Here is a 26,296-nt window from a genome sequence, read left to right on the forward strand (position 1 = left end):
ATGGAAAAAAATATTAGATGAGGGCATTGTCCCCCAAAATTTTCCTGGTGAAACGATCCCTTCAATAACCATAATAAACCTAATAAACTTGAATGATCTTTGTTTTAAAGAATAAAAAAGATCAGGTTCCTTTTCTTCTAAGTATAGTGACTCATTTTGTTTCCGTTGTTTTCTTACAGTACTGGTATGAAGGGAATGAGATGGGAGACCTGCCCGTAGATTTCTCCATTGTGTGGGACAGCGACTTTCCAATCGACAAACCATCCTCCATGCGAGGTAAGTGTCATTGCCTTCACTAAGGCAAGTACCTTTATTTTTATTGCTCGTACTTGTGATTTGGTATTTGTGTTAAGCGCGTGTGTACAACCTAAGTGTGTAACGTTCACAGTAGGGCATATAAAATGCAAGGACTATTCCTTATCTGAATTAAATGGAGGAGGGAAAAAGGCTTGAAGGAGAAACCACCTGCGCTCTGAAGGGTGTGGTTAGAACCTTAGCCTTTTCTGGATTTGACAGTGGGTTTTGAAAGACCAAACCAAATTCCATACATGAATTGTCAACTGGCAGTGCTTCAAATCACCGACCTGTTTTAATGAGGTCAAATCCAGCTGTAATGCGGTCTTAAGAGAAAGCACACACAAATCAACATAGTCCAGAGGCTCAAAGGGAGGCCCCGTGAGCACTTTTAGGACCAAAGTTAGGTCCCAAGTTGGGACTGTAGCCAAGCAAGGAGGATTTAGCCGTCCCACCCCCTTAAGTAATTTTGCTAAAATCATGTTTACCTATAGAGGTGCCGGCTTTAGGTGCGTGATACGCAGATATAGTCGCAACATAAACTTTGAGCATTGACAGAGTGAGCCCTGCGTCCAATCGCATGGAAATGCTGGGAAAAGAATGGGGCAGATCTTTGGAACACGGTCGCTTGAGGGCATCCAGACTGCAAGAACCATTCATCAAGGCGAGATTTCTCATGTTTCTCTGGAGGAGACCACTAGACCGAGTTCATTGACCGCCCTTGAAAGGATGCGAAGCATCCTTGCCCTCGCTTGGGGAAGGGGCAGCAAGGTCATTCATTGACCACTCACTAGATGCAGTGAGAGACATTACATCATCCCCAGCGTCAGAACTGCCGAATGTGATGAGGCCATGCGCTCATGCAGAGGGCCGAAGCTCAACATGTACATACTGTATCGGCATAGACGCAGTATATGGGGATTGTGGGGCTTGCAGGGCGTGTGTCGGCATGAGATCCACCTCAAATTCGTCCTGCTCGACCTTGGGAGTCACAGAAGAGGCGGGTGGGAGGACGCAGGAGGCTGAATCATCCCTCAGAGCGAGGGTGATTTGCGAACGATGCGTCTTGAGACTCATACCCTCACAGTCTTGAGACTCATACCCTCACAGTGAGGGCAGTCTGTCTCTATGAGAGCTGTCTCTGCATGGAATGACGCGAATATGTAAGCAGCTCTTTTAGTTATATACTGTGTGTATATATATATATATGTGTGTGTATATATATATATATGTGTGTGTATATATATATATATATATATATATATATATATATATATATATATATATATACACATACATACATACATGCATATACAGACAGACACACACACACACACACACAATATCACAATAGCTTATAAGGATACAAAACTCCTGCCGAAGCGCTGTTGGGAATCGGGATGCTGAAGCGACCCGTTCACCAGCGAAGCGTGAAGTGGCATGGCTGTGTAAATGTTCACCGGAACACTGCAGGGAAGTGGAGGATCTTCTCGTTCCCATGAAGATCCCACCCGCTGACTCGTGTATGTCGACGGCTAAGTAGTAAAAGGCTTCTAGATGTGAGATAAATCCGTCTTGAAGGAAGAAAATTCGGAGAAATGTTGTTTGCGTGCCCGCTTTTATACTGGACAGCTTCATGCGTAAAAGGCCGGGGAAATTCATAATGTCAAGTGTACTGAGTCGTAAGGGAACGGCAATTTACTCATTAGACACTAATGCATCAGATTATTCTCTGCTTTGACATGACATTTTTATTACTTGACCTTATACCAATAAAAGAAAACCATGTAAGGCATTTACATGACTTTACACAGTGTCCGCTTATTAAGCATTATTGTTAAGATGGTTCATGTAAACAGGCTCATTGATGCAGTTTCTCGTAATTATCCAGTCCTGCCTTAGATTTTTAACATCTTATAAAGGTGACTGTTGAGGCAGTTTTAGATAACCTTATCACACAGAGCAACATTCTAAAGCCCTCTAGTGACTTTGGAGTGTTGAAGCAAATGTCTTTGTGAAAACAAGAGCTCTCAAAGAAATATTGAGGTTATCCTCCCAGCATTCATATTATTAACCTTTCCTGTTACTTTTTGTGTAAAGTGGAACTTAATGTATCTTTTATTTGATTTCATATGGATTTCGCATTCTGTTCAAACAAACTTAGTCTATCAGATATTCTCATAGCCAGGACAGCATATTTTATTGATAGCAAGACGTCTGCCTTATACAGTATAAAATCAAATTACTGCCGTGAATGGTGTAGAGTCTGTGTCCGTCAGCTTTTAACCTGTCTACGTTGTCACTTTGCATTCACTTTCAACACTTTAAGAAATAAGAACCAAAAGACCTCCAGGAAGCGCTCTCTATATATATATATATATATCAGTATCTCACAAAAGTGAGTACACCCCTCACATTTTTGTACATTGTACAGCTTGTATAACTCAAAATAACTCAACACACTGCCATTTAATGTCTAAACCGCTGGCAACAAAAGTGAGTACACCCCTAAGTGAAATAAATCATGTGTATGTATATGTATATATATATATATATATATATATATATATATATATACATACATACTGTATATCTTGAGGAGAACTTCATCAAGCACTCCATTACCAAGAGTTTCTGTGCTTTCAGAGGAATTGAGCCGGGAGAGAAACCAAAATGGACAAACTCATAGCTCACTGTGTGTCTGCAGATACAATCTCAGTGGTAAATTATTGGTTTTGTGTGAACTATTAGTCTGTGGTCATGTTTTTAGTGGTCTTCTATTCGTAGATCATATGAGCAATTCAACTTTTACACCCACCTTGCTTGAACGGTTTTCCAAAACCTAGTGAGCAGCCTACCTAGACAGCATTTTAAGGCTTCATAGACATTTACCCCTGACATGAAGGCCTAAGGGGGCATTAACAAGCACCCACTTTCTACAAAATAAATCATTACTCAGTAAATATTGATCCATGACGTTTCATATTTTTACTTTCATCTTCATAAAAGTATTTTTTTTTAAATAATTTGTTTCCCTTCATGTTATGCATATACATATTCTGTACCTGTATATGACAGTGATTTTCATTTCTTTTCGATTTTAGTAATATGATAATACAGTAAACATGTTTTTATTATATGACCATTTTTCTCACCATATTAATGGGTTAAATACATAAAAAAAATTAATGTGGGTCCCTTGCCATTAAAAAGTTAGTAAACCCCTGCCCTGGAGTACCATATGAATATCACGGTTCATGGTGCAATATGTTCAGTATGTTGCCTTATAAAGATACCTTGTTTTGGTCACAATTTAAGGCAGTATCACATGAGTTGTGGATAAAACAATCGTAGAATATATAGCAAGTAGCAAAGATGTCTGACAAGTCGACAGATATGTTGTTTTGGCCTAAATATATTTAGTTATATTGAAAAATACTTAATTAAAATAGGTTATTTCACTGTTTATTTGAATATCACACCCAGCCTTCAAGGTTAGAAAAGTATAGCCCAATGCAACGGCACACTTGCAAGGAAACCAGAGGCCATTCTTTTTTAATGGATGTTAATGGAGGAGATAATTCAGTACGCTGAATAAAGTGCTTTTTTCATGAAACAGCTCATCACTTAATGTAGTTACCGCTTGTCTGCTAATCTTCACCATGTTAAAATGTGTGAAGTTTACAATGATAAAATTGCTCTTTTATAAGAGAAGTCACAGACAATTTTGCAACAGGTAGGTGTCGGTTTATGGCTCTCCCTATTCATTTGTATGGTATCAGCAAACAGTGACTTAAAAACATGCAAGTTTACCTTTATGCTCTCTCCTATGGTAAAGCTGCAGAGGTTGGTATCTCCATATAAAAGAAAATCTGTCATGTCATTAGCTTAGCAACATGCTAACATGCTAAAAGACTATATCGGAATCATCCCTAAGTGTTCATAGTAATGCCATGATATTCTTTGAAGTACCTTGAAGTGCCATGTAAATATCACTGTACATAGTGCAATATGGTACAACGGTATCAAAGTGCCATGGTATTATCGTGGTATTACCCCAGTCATTTTTTGTAAGGTTAAGGCAGCATTTTTAGGCAGTACATGCATGTTTCTGACATGAAATCTGTTCCAATCCAAACAGTAGACAACAAAATTATGCTGCCTTCTAAGATACTTGTTTTGGTCAATATTTAACACAGCATTGCATGTAATTTGTGGATAAGGCTATCATAGACTGCAGAGCAACAAGTTTGTTAAAAAATGCAATTAACAATTTCATACAAGCAATAAAATATCAGTGAAAAATAGGTCACACCAATTAAAATGTGCTATTTCATGCAGTATTTCAGTATGCTATATATATGTATATTAGAGTATCGCATTGTTAGCTTAACAGCATGCTAACATGCTATCAGATTCCATTGGAAACTCTTAAGCATTAATTAAATCTCTGTGCTCCAAAGCACTTTTAACTAGACATGCCACCTTAAAAACATGGCGCTCCAGCGCAAGACACAAGACGCACATTTTTACATTAGAATAATTATCAAAAAACAGTAAGCAAAAACAAGTTTGGTTCAAACGGCCCTGAGGCAGACTTACACAGTAATTTTGCAACATGGGAAGAGTGGTGTTTGCATTGCAAATGTAAGTGACCATTAATGGAGTTGCTACCCATAAAGACTGTTTCAAATCAATCACCTTAGAACGTAGCTGTCTGTGTAGACACTAGTTGTGTATTCAATACTCCCACCACACCAGAACAGCTTGATTCTTTGCTTCCTAGAGGCCTAGGGTCAGATTTATTTGTATATGTGGGCAGCACAGTGAATCATGGCACAGTAAACGCAGGCGTGGGCTTTGCCTACCTTCCCCTTACAGTTCAATTATCGATTGGCACAGTGCAGCTGGCACCACTCCAAACATGCCCTGCTTTTAACTGGCCAGCTGAGAGTTTGGCTATATTCTCACTCTCTATGTCTCTTTATGTCTGTTTGTGTAGCTCTCTTGTACAAGTGTGAAGCGCAGAGGGACAGCTGCGGACTGTGTCTAAAAGCAGACAGCATGTTTGAATGTGGCTGGTGTCTTGCCGATAAGAAATGTCTCCTGAAGCAGCACTGTCCATCACCTGAACACAACTGGATGCATCAGGGACGACGCAACGTACGCTGCAGTCATCCGCGTATCGCTAAGGTAACACACGCTTGTCTAGCTAAATCCAAATAGGGACTTTTCTCTTTTAGATCCTCCAATGAGAAACCTATGTTTTCTGTCTCTCTGTAGATCCGCCCACTGACGGGGCCAAAAGAGGGTGGCACTCGCGTGACCATTGAGGGAGAGAATCTGGGGCTGCTGGTTCGAGAGATTACATATGTGCGTGTGGCGGGGGTGCGCTGTTACCCCACAGCTTCTGAATATATCAGTGCTGAGAGGTGAGTTATACAAAATATTTGATACAACATATGAGGCTATTCAAGTTTCAGTGTGTGCTTACTCTGGCTGTATCATGGTACAGAAAAGGTGAAACAATGGTATTGAATGATTGTTCTTGCACCATAAAATTGAGAATGTAGGAAAAAAAACATGGTATTACCATTGCATGGTGTTGGAATTTTTTTTTTGTATTACCAGTATATTATGACCAAAAAATATTGTATTATGGTGCCACTTTTTACATATACATGTACACAACCACTTTCCAATGGCGAGCAGCACATTATATCATACAATGAACAAACCAAATCACCCTCTGTCCCGTTACACAGACGTTATTTTCATCTGGGTGTTAAAAAACGATCGAACATGATTATGCAATCCAATTTGCACGTCGACCGCCCCGTTTCAACAGTGTTCTGACACGCCGGTGTTATGAACACAAAATACACATTTATGCCTAACCGCTTCCCAATGGTGAGCGACGCGTTATATCATATAATGAACGAACCAAATAGCCCTCTGTCCCATTACGCGGATGCGTGGCGAGCACTATGGCAAAGAAAGCCAATTTTAGATAAGTTGATTCACGCACTTGCGAAGCGCCCATTCAAAATGTTGAGGAGGGATCTCCTCTTCAAGCGCATTTCAAGCGCAGGGCAAAATCAGCCCAAGCTGTGAAACCTGCATGTGTGGCCCCCAAACGGAGCGCACTAAACGTGCCAAAACTGACTCAGTCGGTGATGAATACCATTTTACAGGCTAGAGCGCCGTCTACAAGACGCCTTTACGCTCAGAGATGAAATGTGTTCACTAATTGGAAGCACCCGAAGCCGGCACCTCTATAGGCAAACATGATTTAATCATAAAGTTCCTTAGGGGAGCGGGGCGGCTAAACCTCCTTCACCTGGCTTCTGTTCCAACTTGGGACCTAACACCGCATTACTGCTTGCTCTGGCCTCAGTAAAACATGTTGATGATTTGCAAATACTGCCAATTCATGTCTGGAGTTTGGTCTGGGTCTTTCAAAAGCCACTGTAAAACCCAGAAGAGGCTATGTCCCTAAGGTTCAACCACATACTTCAGAGCGCAGGTGGTTCACCTTCAATCCTTTTTCCCCTCCTCCATTTAATTTGGACGAGGAACAGTCTTTGCATTTGTTATGCCCTGTGCGAGCGCAACACACATATGTTGAGTCCACCTGCCAGTTCAGGCTGTCTGACCAGCTCTTTGTGTGCTATGGAGGATGCACAAAAGGAATGTCCATCTCCAAGCAAAGACTTTTTCATTGGATCATTGATGCTATCGCCCTAGCTTATGAGATGCAGGGTGCGAATTGCGTACATCTCTCTCATTGCAAGTCCTCTCTTGCAGTGAGAATTTTGCCCCTCTTTTTAAGTATGGGCTCCCTGTCATTTACACAACCGCCTTCATTCAAACCGTTGTATTTTCCAAAGTCACAAGCACTTTCATTATATATAAAACTTCCTTCCTGATTCGTGAAGAGGTTTATTCATACTATATGACTATAGTTTGTATATCCATTCTGAGTGTTCCCCTCCTGGCTCACCATGAAGGTCATTCACTTGCGGCATACTCGTGTTGGTCGCCATCCCGCAGGACTGCAGTGTCATGTTTCCACTCTGGGAGGGTTATGTCGTGTATTGCGGCGTGATGGGACACTGTTGCCCACTGCTTCAGCTTAATGATGCAATGTCTAGTGAACTGAATTGTAAGGGAACATCTTGGTTATGCATGTAATCTCGGTTCCCTTAGATGAAGGGAATGAGACATTGTATTAGCTGGCCGCACTACAGACTCAAGAGTTTTTTTTTGTTTTTGTTTTTTCTGGGTGCGAGCAATGCGCTCCGTCCCTTAGTCCGAAAATTCGGAGGAATGGTGTTTGCAACTTTTATACTGGACCGCTTCGCGCCTGAATCCCACTGCGGATTTGCTAGAAAAAATATTTTTTTCAAAGGAAACAAAACATACACATAATTAAAATAAATGCAGAATCAACATAAATTCAAATAACAGTGAAACCATTTAATATGCTAGTAGCATAATAATGTATCTAAGAAACAGGTGAACTAAATATTTTTAAACAAGTACACTCATTAAATAGAGAAGGAACCTGTCAAATGGATCTGGAACTGGCCCAATTTAACCCCTGCATATTACATGTCCTGAAAAGTGTGGTTTTACTATAGGACATGTCCAAAAAATCATGGCTTTATATGGTAATAACATGGAGGTTTTTAGTACTTGTCTGTTGGTATGGGAACTTCCCATAGGCTGCTTTGGTACTTTGTAAACCTCTTGCCATGTTGCTTGTTATAGTCAAATAGTTATTATCCCTGTTTGGGCAATGTTTTACACAGGTATGTTTTCAATGTGCGTGTGTTTGTCCTGCAGGATTGTGTGTGATATGGAGGAATCTCAGATATTGAACCCGCCTGGTGGTCCGGTGGAGTTGTGTATCGGTGACTGCAGTGCAGAGTATCGCACGCAATCGTCTCAAACATACTCTTTTGTGGTACGTCCCAATGTTATTCTTAAGATATCTTATCATTATTTTCCTATAGATCTCCTCATCTCTAGTAACATCTTGTTTGTGGTGATTTAGACTCAGCCAATCAATAAGTTCCCATCATTTGAGACTCGCCAATCAGGTATTCTACCTAAACACAATGAATCATTAGGACTTCCACTTCTACATTCCATTAGCCAATCAGATCTGGTTGTGGCGACCATGTGATTATGCAGTTCGCTGAGGGGGAAAAGCGATGTAAAGAGTGGCACAATTACCCCCTCCTCCCTGCTGAGTTTTAAGTGGTACCCAGCAGGAACAGGGCTTTCGTTTATTATCCCTAGCCCAGGAGCTGAACACACGCACACACATAAATGGATAGCCCTGCCTGGATTCCCTGAACATCTAATCAATAGCATCCAGGCAGCTTTAGTCTTGTAGACTTACACAATTACACAGGTATGCAACTAATTACTGTGAAAGGACAGTACTGCAGCGATGCCTGACAGATCCTACGCTGAAACAAACGAGCCCTGCTTGCCCCAACAGCAAACAGGACATTTCTATTACAGTGATGAGTGTAATCTTCTTCTTGTAGTACCAGAATGAGAAAGCAAGAGCGTGCTCGAGTGTGTATCAACACTGCACTGAGCTCCCATCTGTTTGGAAGTTTCCACTGGGACTCCAGTCAGACAGTGGCCAAACTATATGGGTTTTTTAATCGATGATCCCGAAATCTAGAGAGTAGGGTTTTCAAGGCTGATGCATAGGGGAGACTGGGATAGTTGTCACACAAGGAAGCTGTCACAAGGGCTATATCTCTAGCTAGAGTCAAATTTCCAATTACACATTTATGTTTTCTCTAGCAATGGTTTGCAATTCCTAACTGCTTAATATTTTGCTATAGCTTTTTGGGTAAACAAGTGGACATAAAGAAACCCATGTGACAACTTGCCTCGATCTGACATTTTTGAAAAATACCCTTGTCCTGAGAACACAGCCTTTAAATCTACCTTCATTTTATATATGATCCTTGCCTGAATGTTTCCCATTCATGTAGTAGATTTATACAATTTGTTGGCCAAAACATTGATTTGATATTTTTCTGTTATCGTTTACATTGCTGTTTCCGGAATTTCCATCTTGATTCAAAATGTTAAAATTGAAAAACTAATATTAAAAGGCCATTTTCCTCCTTGAAAGTGTTTTTAGAAAGCCACTGATTGTAAAAGTCTAGATTTTTAAACAAATTTTAGTTTGGGCTGAATTTAGCAAACAATGGAAGTCAATGTGGAAATCTTGATTTTTAAGCAAACTTAAAAAGACTTAAAAAAATATATATCTATTTCACCCTCACACTTAAGCACTTAGGATATAGTTCAAAGTGTAGTTGGTAACGTTTTTAATAAATAAAAATGAGGTATTAATTGCTTTAAACAAACATTGCAGTTGTGCTACACTGGGTCTGTGAGGGTTAATGGCAGGTTCCATTGCGACAGCTTACCCCATATGGAGTGACAACATCCCCCGCTATTTACTAACATGTTTGTTCTGAAATATCTCTTTCCTCTAGACTCCGAGTTTTAGCCGGGTGCGGCCGGAGAAAGGACCCGTGTCTGGAGGGACCAGACTGACTATCTCAGGTCGATATCTGGACGCAGGCAGCACTGTGACTGTGTTTTTGGCCCAGGAAGAGTGTCTGTTTGTCAGGTGAGCAGCGATTGCCAGAACCGGATCTTCTGGTGCGGATCATATCTGTGTCCCACGACATCTGTGGGAAGCAAAATGTGTCATTTCCACATCGAATCAACTGAGTACGCATGGAGATCCTCAAATATGTCCACATTCTGATGCTCACAATGATTTTAGTCATTGGTTGAGGCAAGAAACATAATGTTTATGTTGTTGGTGGAGTTGTTAAAGGATTATAACAGCTGCTTATAAGACATACAATATTGTAATTTCGTGGCTAAAAATACTATATTAGATCAGCATGTATTTCCATGCTAGTCCAGACTGGATGATGCTGGTTTTTTTAGCTGGTCTTAGCTAGTTTTCTCAACCTGACCAGCTGACAAGTGCCCAAAACCCCTATAAAACCATAAAAATAGACCACTGACTTTACTGACTTGTCCAGGTTAGAAGATGGATGGTTTAAGCTTTTTTTTTTTTTTTAAAGCAGGGTGGTTGGAGGACCTGCACGTAATTGCATCATATCCTGGTCTTCTCTGTTGGGCCATGATTTATTTTTCAAATCATAGAATAATAATGGACAAACGAATTATAATTCATGTATGTTAATGGTCTTGTGTTTTGTTCTGACAGGAGAACGGTGCGTGAGATAGTGTGTGTGACCCCACCATCAGCATCTGGTTCTGGGACTTCATCTGTCAAGCTGTTCATTGACAAGGCAGAGGTCACCAGCGATACACGTTATATTTACACCGAGGATCCAACCATTTCCAGCGTGGAGCCAAACTGGAGTATTATAAAGTAAGTAAACCCACAATCACTGTTCCAAAACCTGTCAACGGACACAAATATCTCCTGCTACCTTATAAGGGCCGCTCAGGCCAATAGCATATCGTGCTAAAAAAGCAAGATGCAGCGCATGCAGAACGCAGTTGTCTCAAGGTGAGTTTTTAAAAGTTTACCTTCCTTTCAACCTGAAATGGAGCAAAAAAAACAACAACAAAAAAGGAGATATGGCACAACAGTCGAAAATGTGCGTCTAGCATATGTTAACATAGTAAAACTATTGAAATACACTGCAGATGGACACAAAAACATATGTTAAGGAAGATAGAGCATAACTTAAGGCTGTCTAGTTAGGCGGCTCGCTAGGGTTTGCAACAGACCCACACAAATGCCCACGCATTACTCAATTTGAAGAATGAAGTGAGTATCTCCCGTCTAACTAAAGTTTAGTTTTGTGAACTCTCTGAAAGATTTAGAATGTAAATGTGGGTGTGACATATTGATAGGAAATTGGTCTTTACGTACTAGATCTGCTACGCTGCTGCAGAGCTAGTGCAGAGACTTGCTACTGCTAGACGATACACAGACATACTGATTTAAGCATATATGACATGCTGCTGCTGCACAATTAGACATAAATACATGTTCGCTGCAATGAAACTGGCTAACTTGCAAACTGGGCAAATTACAATTTTAGGCAAAGAGAGAGTACGCACGATTGGCTTGACATACTGCATCACGTGAGCGAGCTGACTAGCTAACAGATAACAAGTTCAGCTTGAACCATTCAGAGTTCCATGCCTAAACTTAGTCATTGTTGCTTGTTTGTTCTGACAGTGGGAGCACCACCCTCACTGTCACAGGAACCAATCTGCTCACCATTCAGGAACCCAAAGTCAGAGCCAAATATGGAGGAGTGGAGACTACAAACGTGAGTTCCCAGCCAACTGTCCTTATCCTCTCTGTCCCCCACCATTATCAGAGTCATTATGAGCAGACTGTTGTGTACAAGATCTCTTGAGCGAATGTTCTCTGAATGTGCCTCTGCAGTTTTGTACTGTGGTGAACGACTCTGTGATGACGTGCTTGGCTCCAGGCATCATCTACACCAAACGGCAGGTTCCAGAGAGCGGAATTCACCCGGACGAATTCGGCTTCATTCTGGACCACGTTTCCGCCCTTCTCATCCTCAATGGAACTCCATTCATGTACTACCCTAACCCGACCTTTGACCCCCTTGGGAATGCAGGGATACTGGAGGTCAAACCGGGGTCACCCATCATTCTAAAGGCACGACCTGGGTTCTAATCTTGTTTTAATTTGTTTTAATTACTGTTCTAATTAGATTTAAGGCATGAGAATTTATTTTCTCACAATTTGGATGAATCTCACAAATAAATGTCAAGATAATATTTATTCGCCGATACCAATCACCTGAAGACATTACATTCATATTTCTTAATTATCAATACTGTAATTTTGAGTTTTATTTTTCTTTGAATAATTTTCTATTAACAAAAGGTGCATTCAGTCATTTTTTCCTCATTCAAAAAGTTTAACTTCTAAAGACATGAATTGTAATTTTGCAATTCATGTAGGAAATCATGACTGTTCACATTAAAATGAAGACTTTAGTCTTGTCAGTAACCTTATAAAAGCTATTTTATTCTACATGGAGAGGGTCCGCACATGGGGGTTGCCATGTTAGAATCACATGACCAGCCAAATAATTCTCGCTTAATCTCAGTAACCCGCCTGTTATTTGACACTTTCACTCATCGATTAATTTAACCATGGCTGACTGTGAGTACTAAATTTCTAATGACATCTGAAACTGAAAACAATTCATTTTAAATTATGCTGCATCCAAGCCACTAGGTGTAAGTGTAAGTCCAAGATGACACAAAGACAAAAGTAACTGAGTACACTTTTAAAGAAATATTCCGGGTTCAATTCAAGTTAAGCTCAATCAACAGCATTTATGGCATAATGTTGATTACCACAAAAATTTATTTCGACTCGAGCCTTCTTTTAAAAAAAAAAAAAAAAAAAATCAAGGAGACACTTACAATGAAAGTGAATGGGGCCAATTTTTGGATGGTTTAAAGGCAGAAATGTAAAGCTTATCATTTTATAAAAGTACTTACATTAATTCAACTGTTAAAACTCATGTATTATTTCAGTTGTAAAGTGGATTAAATCATAATTTTTACAGTCATTTTAGGGTCTTAGGGTTTGTTGACATTACATCGTTATGGCAACAAAGATGTAACATTGGCTTCAACTTTACACAGAAAAGGTTAGCAAGTGATTTCATCACACTAAAATCATGTTTACATGCATATTGTTATGTCTTATGGCTATACTTGTGAAAAAGTGAGTATTTTAAAGGGGAAATATTATGCAAAAATCACTTTTACATGGTGTTTGTACATAAATGTGAATTGACAGTGTTACACAACCACAGTACAATGTTAAAAGTCCACCCACTCCTCTTTCTTATATTTCTATTAATCAAAAACAGTGTGTCAAAATTAATGGTTTTCGTTTCTGCTCTAAAGTGACGTCAAGTTAGCCTCGCCCACGACTGGTGACGGACTCCACCCTATTATCCTAGCTCTTCCCCTGAGTGATCTACATGTAGTCTGCCATTTGTTTCCGCGCTGGTGCAGATAAAGTGAGAAGAATAATGTTTCAGCTTCATAAGTGTTCTGTTGTTGGCTGTAAAAGTGAACATAAGAGTCTTCATGCACTCCCGGCATCAGAGCCACTGAAGACGCAGTGGACAAGTTTTGTTTTTGAAGGAAATGTGCCCCCAAACATACAAAAATGTGTGTATGTTTGTGCAAATAATTTAACACCGGACTACTTTGTGAATGAGTGTCAATATAAAGCAGGATTTTTAATTAATTATTATTATCAAGCATGGATCAGTACCAACTGTTCGTGTTCCAGCTTTATATCCTGAAGATCTGAGTACTGCACTTTATATTTTGTGAATGTTTGCAAATCGCCTTTCCTAATGTGCTTGTTAGCTGATTCCACGGCTAATGCAGCTAAAGTTACCATTGTGTCTGATTGTATTCACGGAAACTAGAGCTACAGTATGTTAGGAGCAGTAGCTCATTTGCATTTAAAGAGACATACACAAAAACAGAGTGTTTTTGATTCCACCCAAAAAGAGGCATTTATAACATGGTATAATAAATGACCTGTAGGGTATTTTGAGCTAAAACTTCACAGACACATTCTGGGGACACCTGAGACTTATATTACATCTTGTAAAAACGGGCATAACTGGTCTCCTTTAATGTTCAAAAATTGGCCCCATTCACTTCCATTGTAAGTCTCACTGTAATGCACATTTTTGCTTTTTTGCTTTAAAAAATGAGGGGCAAGTCAAAATTTATTTTTGTGTGGTAATCAATTGTATGCCACAAATGCTGTTGATTGAGCTTAACTTGTATCGAACCCAGAATATTCCTTTTAAGGTAACATATGTGAATAAAGAGACAAGCAATATGGTCTTGAAGACTTTTTATTTGTGCCTTCTGCATGTAAACAAGACATGTTTGAAAGAGTCGTGTAGCTACTATTATATACTATATATATATATATATATGTTGAAATGTAGAACAGCTCAGTATTTTTAAACAAATCCAATTCTTTAGATTTTGGGGTTAAATATGACCGAACATTCTGCACAGTTTTAGCGAGATTCAAAATTGTGTCAAACTATGCTAGTCGTTTTTTGTTTAAAAACATTTTTGAATTTAGTTTATGATTTCTCCATTTCAAAACAGGGAAAGAATCTCATTCCTCCAGCCCCCGGAAATGCCCGCCTGAATTACAGCGTCATGATTGGAGAAATGCCCTGTCTGCTTACAGTCTCTGAATCTCAGCTGCTCTGCGATTCACCAGATCTGACCGGAGAACAGCGAGTGATGGTGAGCTTCACACAGTCATGACATTTTCCCATTATGCATAATAAACACCTAATCCATAATGACCCTCTCTCTGCCAGCGAAGAGGACAACAGTATCGCCTCTCAATACAGCTACTCAGAATTTACGAGCCTATATTTATCCCTTTGTATATCAACTAATAAATGTGGCAGAAAATGAAAGGATGGCCATAAAATGGAGAAAATGCTGAATGTTTGGTTTGCGCGGACTCGGGCATTGTACGTCTTATTTAATCTGTAATAAACCACTGCTGCTTGACCATTTTTACCTTAATGCTAAAACAGAAAACATAAAGGTCAACTGGAAGCGGCTCGCTGTATATTAAGTACTTATTAGGATTACACCGGAGCGCTGATATAAGCAATTTTCCTTGTAATCTAGCTATCTGCTCTCTCGACAGCTCAAACAATTATTACGAACAGCAAAGAGGAGTCCTTCATAACCTTCATGAGAACACCCTAGCAACGTCCTAGAGCTGTATTCATACACCCAAACTCCATCAGGTTTAATTAATTAGAACAAGCCCTAAGAAAACAAGATTGCATGTACAGTTTCAAAGAGGAGATTACGATGCGGAGAGTTCCGGTGATGAAAGTTAAAGGCTGTTTGTGAAGCCACGGCTTGGAGAAACACCAGTAGAGAGGAGAAAGTGAAATAGTAGTACGAGTGAGAATGCAGGGATCACTCGGCTAATGACCTGACACATATCGACAGCTCACCAGGTTTCACTTTGTTCTTCTCAATCCGTGACTCTCAATAATTCATGCAGCCATGCAGCGCCCAGGCAGTGGTGGAAAGGTGAAACTCGTTAGTACAGTCTGCAGGATGCCGGACTTAATTGGTCCACGAATAGTACAAGGCTGAGTTCCCTGTACCACGCCACAGTCGGACCGAAATCCCTAACTAAACCTCTATTACCTGCTGATTTGAGCCTAATTGCCGTCACACCTGTGCCAAAATGACTTTTTGAAGTAATTTGATTTGGATTAGTGCTCTGAAGAAGACAGCGAGGAGTTGTTCTCTCAGGCCAACTGTGTTGGGGAAGCTACTTTGAAACTGAAGCTTATCAAGCTACATGATTTTTTAAAATAACTTTAAGTGGTTAGATCAGTAGTTTTCAAATGGTTTTGCTTCTTTTTTATGTACATCAAGTGGTGATCCAAGAGAATACGAAAAACGTTATAAAAATTGACGAATACGAAAAGTTTACGAATCCGAAAGTTCACGAACAAGTACAAGTTAAACATTGCAATGTTTTGTTGTTCATTATAATTATTTGGCCATTAATTCATGGTATAAAACACATTGTTGTGAGCACAAATTATTTTATCCCCTATCCAAACGTACCTGCTACAACAACTAAGTGGCGGAAAAAGTTGTTTTCAACTCTACAAGCTACTAGCATGTAGCTAATTACTTTGAAGCTATTTTTTCTTCATTTTTACAGCTATTGGATGATATTTTTTCTACAATATGGGCAGTATTTATCTGGCTGGCACGAAAACAACTCTTAGTTGGGATATTCACTTGTAAACTTGAGATAGACTGACATTTTTTACCGTTGTTTTGCACCTCACTGTTTGTTCTGCATTTTAAATTATAATTGTTGCATTTTAAGATGCAGTTTCAAGGTAAAAGAAGTTAAACTTTTAAAAACGTGTCTTGAGACCCCTTCTTTCTTTTCCATTATGCTGTGGAGCACTTAGCCTTTTTTTAATGCATGAACGTGTTTTGTTTGAACAGCCCCTTACTCTCCAACACTGCTGACCTTGCAAGTGCATAATTCTGAAGTGCATTTCACTGTCATTCTAATTGTGTGCTGATTTCATCCAGGAAAAAGCAGTGTGTGTGCCCTCAACCAATCAAACACCCTCATTATGACCCACTAAAATCAGCAGGACTCTTTGACTGGAAAACTCACTAACAAGAACAAACCTTTGTTTCTTTTTGTGTGTGTGTGTTTAGATTCTAGTAGGAGGTCTGGAATATTCCCCCGGCACACTTCACATCTATTCCGACAGCACTCTCACGCTGCCTGCCATCATAGGGATCGGAGCGGGCGGAGGCGTTCTTCTCATCGCAATTATTGCCGTGCTCATCGCCTACAAACGCAAAACGAGGGACGCCGACCGCACGCTCAAACGCCTGCAGCTGCAAATGGACAACCTGGAGTCCCGAGTCGCACTAGAGTGCAAAGAAGGTAAGAGTCCAAGCACACTCATTCAGAGTTGAATTGAGGATGCTTTGAAAAATTCCACTTCAGTCCTTGAAGATGAATTAAGATGGCAAACGTGATGCAGAATTGTAATACGGATTTGAATTTAAAAAAGTAGAGTTAACATGGAATAACATTCAAAAAATAAATTCATAAAACTGCTGAAAGTCTAGATACATCTCGTTTTTCATTGTGAATTACACATAAACATGCCCTTACGCACAACATCTGGGGTATTTCCAGAAACGTTAGATGATCTGAATAATCAAAGTTTGAAATGCTCATTTCAGAAAGTTGTGTTTCATTTATGTATTTAATTTAATATGTATTATATTAAAATAATATTATTTATTTTTATGGATTATTTTTTATCTTTTTTTATTTATACATGAAAATGTGTATTTATATAAAAAACACTAAACATATAAAGTGTGTGTGTGTGTGTGTGATAAATGAATATACTGTATTCCAGTGATGGACTACAGTTTAATCTATATTATACAGTATCATTTATAGATTAAAAAAAAGAAATCATATTTCAAGCTACTGAAAAAATTATATTTATCCATATATCTATTTTTTTTAAATGCATTTAAATTAGTTAAGAAAAATATCTCTAATCAGTTCAGAAAAAAATATTTAACCTATTAGGGAATAAAAGGGTGTAATTTGAACTTTTTCTGTTGTGTTATTGTGTTGAATTGATTTGAATTGTAATTCAGTAAATTCTTCTCCCTGTACTTGCAATTCAAAATCCAATTGAATTCAAAGTACAACTTAAGGATTGAAAGGGAGCCAATTCTTAAATTCTGAAATTTGCGTCACACCTGCCCTGAACAGCCCACACTTTTTTATAGTTCATCATCTGTGGTGCATATGGCCGTATCAAGCTGTTTCCAACAGGTACGTTGAGTGTTTTAATTAGCTACTAATGGTCTTAAGCCATAGGATAAATCAGATGGAGCTGTGATGTATTATTTTATTGTATGCAATATCTCCTGTGGGCGCCCAGCTTGCAGTGTTGTATTTGGAAACTAGAGACTTGGATGTTCTCACACTCTCACACTGCTGTACTGAGGATGTAGCCTGGATTCTTGCAGAGTTTGACGCAGTCTATGTGGTGATTAAACTGGGTCATGACGTCATAACGTCCTCATCCTTTGATACTGGTTTTATTCACGGGTTTAAAGGATCTGTAACTCGGGTTGATGCGCCACTGTATTTTTCATGCACTCATTGAAAGAATGCTATGAAGAACTGGAATAGATGCAAATTTTGTGCTTGTTTTTGTGACAGCCATCAGTGGGGATGCTTTAACAGAAAAAGACTAAGACTCTACTGCATACATATGACATAATGCTGATATAATGAAAATGTTTTTTTGTTTTTTTAACCTGGAAATAAACCAAATGTTTCGAGATTATTTGTTTTATAATCTCAAAATATATTTGGATGTCTTTTTTCAGTTTGATGTCCCAATGGTTAATTTTCATTCAAACTTAACAGATTTCAACCTATCTATTTGTTTGTTTATTTATTTCTGTTTGATTTGATTAAAAATGAATCATTATTATGATTTAATTCATTTATTTGGTTATTTTCAAATGCCTTTTACTGTATGTACAGATTGTACTGCTTTTGCCTTGTTCCAAACCCAGACTTTCAATATTAAATTATGATTATTCATTATAAAAATACAAATTATTGCATGTTAATTAATCTAAGCGAATAGTAAAATAAACTATTTTAATAAATATTGTGTGAAAATTATTCCTATCATTTCTACCAAACAATTTAGCCCCTAATAAAGTTTTTTTCAAAGGTTAGTATACTTGTTTACCGAGTCAAACGTGTCAGAAGAGCATGCTTGAGATGAAAATAAAGAGAAAATCAAAGTAAAAATCACTTGTGAGCGGTGCACAAAAAAAAAGTGGACACATTTTTTTTTAACAAGACTTTCTAGAAGACTACCGTGCTAAAATGTCCTAAAGTTTAAGAAACACTTGTGTATATTTTATTTTAGGTCTGATGGATGCATATTTTTGTTCCTTATTTTTCTTAGCATTTGCCGAGCTACAAACAGACATCCAAGAGCTAACCAACGACATGGACGGTGTAAAGATCCCTTTCTTGGAATATCGTACCTACACCATGCGAGTGATGTTCCCCGGTATCGAAGAGCACCCTGTTCTGAAAGAGCTGGATGTAAGCGAGCTTTTACAACCTTTTGGTTCCATTTCTTTGTCCCAGGGTGTAGTCTTTCACTTATAAGCGGCAATAAGTAGGTTGCCACAATTCATAGACCCTTTTCTTTTAATCCTTCTACCAGAAAAAGAAAGCAAAGAAACTTATAGATGTGCTTTAAAAAGATCCCCAAAGCTCTGGAGCTACTGCGGTAATGCTGTCTCAGTAGTCAGCTTCACAGTAAACGTCCTCTTTAAGCTTGAGTTTTAATTAAAACCTCAGGCTGTATAAAATCAACAGCTCTGCAAATCCCTGGTGGAATCGGCATCTAGAGACGTGTCTCACCATAAAAAAAAATATTTTGAAAATGGTTAGCAAGAAAGAACAATTCTTCCATTCTTCTACTTCATTTCAAAGTGTAGTTCATCTGAAAATATTAATTCTGTCATTATTCAAAACCCGTATGACTGAATTTCTTCTGTGGAACTCAAAAGGAGATGTTAAGCAAAAAAGAAAGTTCTATGCGATTAAAGTGAACGGGAACTAAGGCTGTCAGGCTCCATAAAAATAGTCAATAACCTATATTATAAGCCTTCTGAGCCCATATGAAAGGTATGTATGAGGAACAGACCAAAATTAGTTAATCACTCAAAATCTTCCTCTTCTTTAAAGCTTTCAGATCTCTGAAAAGCAAGTTTGAATATGAAGAAATTAAAATTAGAATTTAAGAGTGATTTTCAGTGAGTTACTATTTACATTTCTTTCTGCTTCTCACATAAATCTATCATATGGGTTCGATAGACTTGAAATATAGCACACATATCATTACTTGTAGACTCCTATATGGTGCTTAACTGTCATTTTTGGAGCTTGAAAGCCTCAGTCCCATTCACTTTCATTGTATGGGTAAGATCTTCATTAACATTCTTCAAATGTTCTCTTTTTTTGTGTTCCACTTAAAAAAAGGAAGTCATACATGGAATGACATGAGGGTGATTAAATGATGGCACTTTAATTTGTGGTTGAACTATGCCTTTAAACAAATGTTCCCTCTCCTCCCAGTCTCCAGCTAATGTGGAGAAGGCCCTGCGTTTGTTCAGTCAGCTGCTACACAACAAGATGTTTCTGCTGACCTTCATTCATACACTGGAAGCTCAGCGATCCTTCTCTATGCGGGATCGTGGCAATGTGGCCTCCCTCCTGATGGCGGCGCTGCAGGGACGGATGGAATACGCCACCGTGGTGCTCAAACAGCTGCTAGCTGATCTGATCGAAAAGAACCTGGAGAACCGGAACCATCCCAAATTGCTGCTCAGACGGTAAGAGTTTAACTGTATTTTAATTGTATAACTGTATGTTTATAGTGAATGTGGATAAGTGTTAAAGGTATAGTTCACCCAAAGATTTTGTATTTTGTCAAAAACATTTTCATGTCATTCCAAACCTGGATTTTCTTATGCAGAACACAAAAGGAAAATGTGTATCACATATCACAGTCGTCCATCTTTGCAACAAAATGGCAGTTGATAGGGACTCACTTTAAGAAAAACCAAAAGCTTCATAAAAGTTGTCCATGTGACTCACGCATCATACTCCAAGTCTTCTGAAGACGACGTTTCGCGAGAAACAATCAAATATAATGTTATTGATTTATCAATTTGATGTTCGTTATGTATTCATGAGCAATATGAAAGAAGATTGTTTACGCGAGATCTTGATTTGTTTTGAGCTTGTTCACCGAGATCTTGATTTGTTTTGAGCTTGTTTACACGAGATCTTGATTTGTTTTGAGCTTGTTTACGCGAGATCTTGCTTTGTTTTGAGCTTGTTTACGCAAGATCTTGATTTGGTTTGAGCTTGTTAATGCGAGAACTTGCTTTGTTTTGAGCTTGTTTACTTGAGAACTTTCTTTGTTTTGAGCTTGTTTACGCGAGAACTTGCTTTGTTTTGAGCTTGTTTACGCGAGAACTTGATTTGTTTTGAGCTTGTTTATGCGAGATCTTGATTTGTTTTGAGCTTGTTCACGCGAGAACTTGCTTTGTTTTGAGCTTGTTTACGCGAGAACTTGATTTGTTTTGAGCTTGTTTACACGAGATCTTGATTTGTTGAGCTTGTTCGCGCGAGATCTTGATTTGTTTTGAGCTTGTTCACGTGAGATCTTGCTTTGTTTTGAGCTTGTTTGCGCGAGAACTTGCTTTGTTTTGAGCTTTACGCGAGATCTTGATTTGTTTTGAGCTTGTTTATGCGAGATCTTGATTTGTTTTGAGCTTGTTCGCGCGAGATCTTGCTTTGTTTTGAGCTTGTTAATGCGAGAACTTGCTTTGTTTTGAGCTTATGCGAGATCTTGATTTGTTTTGAGCTTGTTTATGCGAGATCTTGCTTTGTTTTGAGCTTGTTTACGCGAGAACTTTCTTTGTTTTGAGCTTGTTTACGCAAGATCTTGCTTTGTTTTGAGCTTGTTTACGCGAGAACTTGCTTTGTTTTGAGCTTGTTTATGCGAGATCTTGATTTGTTTTGAGCTTGTTAATGCGAGAACTTGCTTTGTTTTGAGCTTGTTTACGCGAGAATTTGCTTTGTTTTGAGCTTGTTCACGTGAGATCTTGATTTGTTTTGAGCTTGTTTACGCGAGAACTTGATTTGTTTTGAGCTTGTTTACGCGAGATCTTGATTAGTTTTGAGCTTGTTCACGTGAGAACTTGCTTTGTTTTGAGCTTGTTTACGCGAGAACTTGATTTGTTTTGAGCTTGTTTACGCGAGATCTTGATTTGTTTTGAGCTTGTTCGCGCGAGATCTTGATTTGTTTTGAGCTTGTTCGCGCGAGATCTTGATTTGTTTTGAGCTTGTTTGCGCGAGAACTTGCTTTGTTTTGAGCTTGTTAATGCGAGAACTTGCTTTGTTTTGAGCTTATGCGAGATCTTGATTTGTTTTGAGCTTGTTTATGCAAGATCTTGATTTGTTTTGAGCTTGTTCACGCGAGAACTTGATTTGTTTTGAGCTTGTTCACGCGAGAACTTGATTTGTTTTGAGCTTGTTCACGCGAGAACTTGATTTGTTTTGAGCTTGTTCACGCGAAATCTTGCTTTGTTTTGAGCTTATGCGAGATCTTGATTTGTTTTGAGCTTGTTCACGCGAGATCTTGATTTATTTTTAGCTTGTTCACGTGAGAATTTGATTTGTTTTGAGCTTGTTCACTCGAGAACTTGATTTGTTTTGAGCTTGTTTACGCGAGATCTTGATTTATTTTGAGCTTGTTCACGTGAGAACTTGATTTGTTTTGAGCTTGTTCACACGAGAACTTGATTTGTTTTGAGCTTGTTCACGTGAGAACTTGATTTGTTTTGAGCTTGTTTACGCGAGATCTTGCTTTGTTTTGAGCTTGTTCACGTGAGAACTTGATTTGTTTTGAGCTTGTTCACACAAGAACTTGATTTGTTTTGAGCTTGTTCACGTGAGAACTTGATTTGTTTTGAGCTTGTTCACCGAGATCTTGATTTGTTTTGAGCTTGTTTACACGAGATCTTGATTTGTTTTGAGCTTGTTTACGCGAGATCTTGCTTTGTTTTGAGCTTGTTTACGCAAGATCTTGATTTGGTTTGAGCTTGTTAATGCGAGAACTTGCTTTGTTTTGAGCTTGTTTACTTGAGAACTTTCTTTGTTTTGAGCTTGTTTACGCGAGAACTTGCTTTGTTTTGAGCTTGTTTACGCGAGAACTTGATTTGTTTTGAGCTTGTTTACGCGAGATCTTGATTTGTTTTGAGCTTGTTCACGCGAGAACTTGCTTTGTTTTGAGCTTGTTTACGCGAGAACTTGATTTGTTTTGAGCTTGTTTACACGAGATCTTGATTTGTTGAGCTTGTTCGCGCGAGATCTTGATTTGTTTTGAGCTTGTTCACGCGAGATCTTGCTTTGTTTTGAGCTTGTTTGCGCGAGAACTTGCTTTGTTTTGAGCTTTACGCGAGATCTTGATTTGTTTTGAGCTTGTTTATGCGAGATCTTGATTTGTTTTGAGCTTGTTCGCGCGAGATCTTGCTTTGTTTTGAGCTTGTTAATGCGAGAACTTGCTTTGTTTTGAGCTTATGCGAGATCTTGATTTGTTTTGAGCTTGTTTATGCGAGATCTTGCTTTGTTTTGAGCTTGTTTACGCGAGAACTTTCTTTGTTTTGAGCTTGTTTACGCAAGATCTTGCTTTGTTTTGAGCTTGTTTACGCGAGAACTTGCTTTGTTTTGAGCTTGTTTATGCGAGATCTTGATTTGTTTTGAGCTTGTTAATGCGAGAACTTGCTTTGTTTTGAGCTTGTTTACGCGAGAATTTGCTTTGTTTTGAGCTTGTTCGCGCGAGATCTTGATTTGTTTTGAGCTTGTTTACGCGAGAACTTGATTTGTTTTGAGCTTGTTTACGCGAGATCTTGATTAGTTTTGAGCTTGTTCACGTGAGAACTTGCTTTGTTTTGAGCTTGTTTACGCGAGAACTTGATTTGTTTTGAGCTTGTTTACGCGAGATCTTGATTTGTTTTGAGCTTGTTCGCGCGAGATCTTGATTTGTTTTGAGCTTGTTCACGCGAGATCTTGATTTGTTTTGAGCTTGTTTGCGCGAGATCTTGCTTTGTTTTGAGCTTGTTAATGCGAGAACTTGCTTTGTTTTGAGCTTATGCGAGATCTTGATTTGTTTTGAGCTTGTTTATGCAAGATCTTGATTTGTTTTGAGCTTGTTCACGCGAGAACTTGATTTGTTTTGAGCTTGTTCACGCGAGAACTTGATTTGTTTTGAGCTTGTTCACGCGAGAACTTGATTTGTTTTGAGCTTGTTCACGCGAAATCTTGCTTTGTTTTGAGCTTATGCGAGATCTTGATTTGTTTTGAGCTTGTTCACGCGAGATCTTGATTTATTTTTAGCTTGTTCACGTGAGAATTTGATTTGTTTTGAGCTTGTTCACGCGAGAACTTGATTTGTTTTGAGCTTGTTTACGCGAGATCTTGATTTATTTTGAGCTTGTTCACGTGAGAACTTGATTTGTTTTGAGCTTGTTCACACGAGAACTTGATTTGTTTTGAGCTTGTTCACGTGAGAACTTGATTTGTTTTGAGCTTGTTTACGCGAGATCTTGCTTTGTTTTGAGCTTCTTTACGCGAGATCTTCATTTGTTTTGAGCTTGTTCACGCGAGAACTTGATTTGTTTTGAGCTTGTTCACTCGAGATCTTGCTTTGTTTTGAGCTTGTTTACGCAAGATCTTGATTTGTTTTGAGTTTGTTCACGCGAGATCTTGCTTTGTTTTGAGCTTCTTTACGCGAGATCTTCATTTGTTTTGAGCTTGTTCACGCGAGAACTTGATTTGTTTTGAGCTTGTTCACTCGAGATCTTGCTTTGTTTTGAGCTTGTTTACGTGAGCTCTTGATTTGTTTTGAGCCTGTTCACGTGAGAACTTGCTTTGTTTTTTCTATTGTTGAGTAAATTATTTTCATTTGTGGGGTAAAAATATACCTAATATTTGCTCAGATATTACTACTACAAATTAATAAAGGTGTTCTAATACTTCAACATTGTAGTGCATGAGATGTGTTTAAAAACCTCTTGAAACAATGCAAATAATCAAAAATAGTTCTTGGTTGATTCGCCACCTTCCTGATTTTACTATAGTAATTTTTTCTTTAGTAACTATGGCATTTCTCAGCAAATGTTGTGGATTCATACATATGAAGGATATGATCAAATCTATTTTATTTTTATTACAATTATTACAGTAGCTGAAGCGTTTTAGTTTCTAAATGTCTTTAGACTACTAGTTTTCATATAAGTTACTGTAGTTGGCTTTATAGAAACTATACTTGATCTAACCATGCTAATGAGGAGTCATCCATAGTTTAAGCTGTGGATAATATGGTTCTGTTGTAAATATGGATACTATGTAAGAACTGGTAAATTTGGTCAATTTTGAAATTCTAAACTGGTAAGGGCAGTCTTTGCAGCTTTAACAGCTGACTTTTAGCAAGTTGCTGTGCTGCAAACAATGTGAAATGCTGCTTATTAGCATAATTGATTGCGTTTGTTTTCCTTTGCAGAACTGAATCTGTGGCTGAGAAGATGCTCACCAACTGGTTCACTTTCCTCCTTCACCGTTTCCTAAAGGTTTGTGTTGCTATGTTGTCGATTTACCTTAGTTTTATTTATTATACAAGTCTATTTATACAATTCTACTGATTCCTCTCAGTTCAAAAATCGTTACGTGACCACTGTTAAATGAATAACAACCACTAATTTCACCCTGGCTAACTAGCATCCTGTTTAATTTGTGTGAGAAGATTTCTCTGCGCTGACTGCTGACTCACTGTAAAGCCACTTATAAATCTTGCTAAATCCTACGGTCCAGATAGCAATGACGGAATGTCACAGCTTCCACCCAAGCCTGAAATCATCCCTGTGAGGCCACGAGGGCACTCGCTCAAACCCACATCCTGTCAGGTGTTCCAAAGTTGACCAAGACGCCCGGCTTGTGGCTTCCGTAGCCCAAACAGCGCTGTATTAAAGCAGATTCAGATGGCTAATTAGCGTTAAGGGCGAGAACATCAGGCCGATTGTGCATTCAGGGCTGGAATTGCCTCCCGGAATGTAGCTCTCTCCCAGAATGTAGCTCTGGCCGGTCGCCCAGTGTCTTTAAGTCCCATCAGTACAGATGTTAAAGTGTTTTTGGCCAACACACGGGCCTCTAGAAGTAATTACCCCGAAATGCTTCCTTAGTCCTACCTACGACTATATAGTGCAATTTTTGTGTGAGCGCATCCTCTCATATGGCCTATATGGTAGTTCATATTGTTGGCCAAATTTTTAGATATGTTGCATAATTTGAAAGGATGTTTATGTTGTATACATTACCTTCAGAGACTTGTTGAAGAACTTTAGTCAGCTTTTCTCTGATATGCGTGATGATTATTTCCAAATATAAGTTTGGAATATTTTTGAAAGTTTAAAATCAATGTGAAATCTAAATTAACCCTATTTATTTTTTTAAAAGGATAGTTCATCCAAAAGGTTCAGTTGTCATTATTTACTGAACCTCGTGTTGTTTCAAACACATTTGATTTAGTTCTTTATTGATTTAGAGTCTTATTGTGCATCATTTTATTATCCCGAAGAAGAAAAAGGTTTATCTTCATGAATTTTCAAAACACACTGCCCCCCAATCTATGTCACCAAGCTCTCT

The 26,296-nt window shown here is 38.6% G+C and overlaps 1 protein-coding gene across 1 annotated transcript in view; it reads left to right on the top strand.

The window, feature by feature from the left end:
• The window catches only part of LOC127631087 (plexin A3-like), a 195,497-nt gene that overhangs the window by 157,183 nt on the left and 12,018 nt on the right, over positions 1-26,296 (top strand). Inside the window, exons 11-23 of the mRNA XM_052109062.1 lie at positions 180-276; positions 5,297-5,487; positions 5,578-5,726; positions 8,143-8,263; positions 9,831-9,967; positions 10,583-10,750; positions 11,573-11,666; positions 11,786-12,025; positions 14,539-14,682; positions 16,666-16,900; positions 18,978-19,120; positions 20,162-20,418; positions 25,158-25,224. Coding sequence (XP_051965022.1) covers positions 180-276; positions 5,297-5,487; positions 5,578-5,726; positions 8,143-8,263; positions 9,831-9,967; positions 10,583-10,750; positions 11,573-11,666; positions 11,786-12,025; positions 14,539-14,682; positions 16,666-16,900; positions 18,978-19,120; positions 20,162-20,418; positions 25,158-25,224 — 2,043 coding nt within the window. The remainder of the gene's footprint in view (positions 1-179; positions 277-5,296; positions 5,488-5,577; positions 5,727-8,142; positions 8,264-9,830; positions 9,968-10,582; positions 10,751-11,572; positions 11,667-11,785; positions 12,026-14,538; positions 14,683-16,665; positions 16,901-18,977; positions 19,121-20,161; positions 20,419-25,157; positions 25,225-26,296) is intronic.

Source organism: Xyrauchen texanus, chromosome 37 (genome assembly GCF_025860055.1).
Source record: "Xyrauchen texanus isolate HMW12.3.18 chromosome 37, RBS_HiC_50CHRs, whole genome shotgun sequence".
NCBI lineage: Eukaryota > Metazoa > Chordata > Actinopteri > Cypriniformes > Catostomidae > Xyrauchen > Xyrauchen texanus.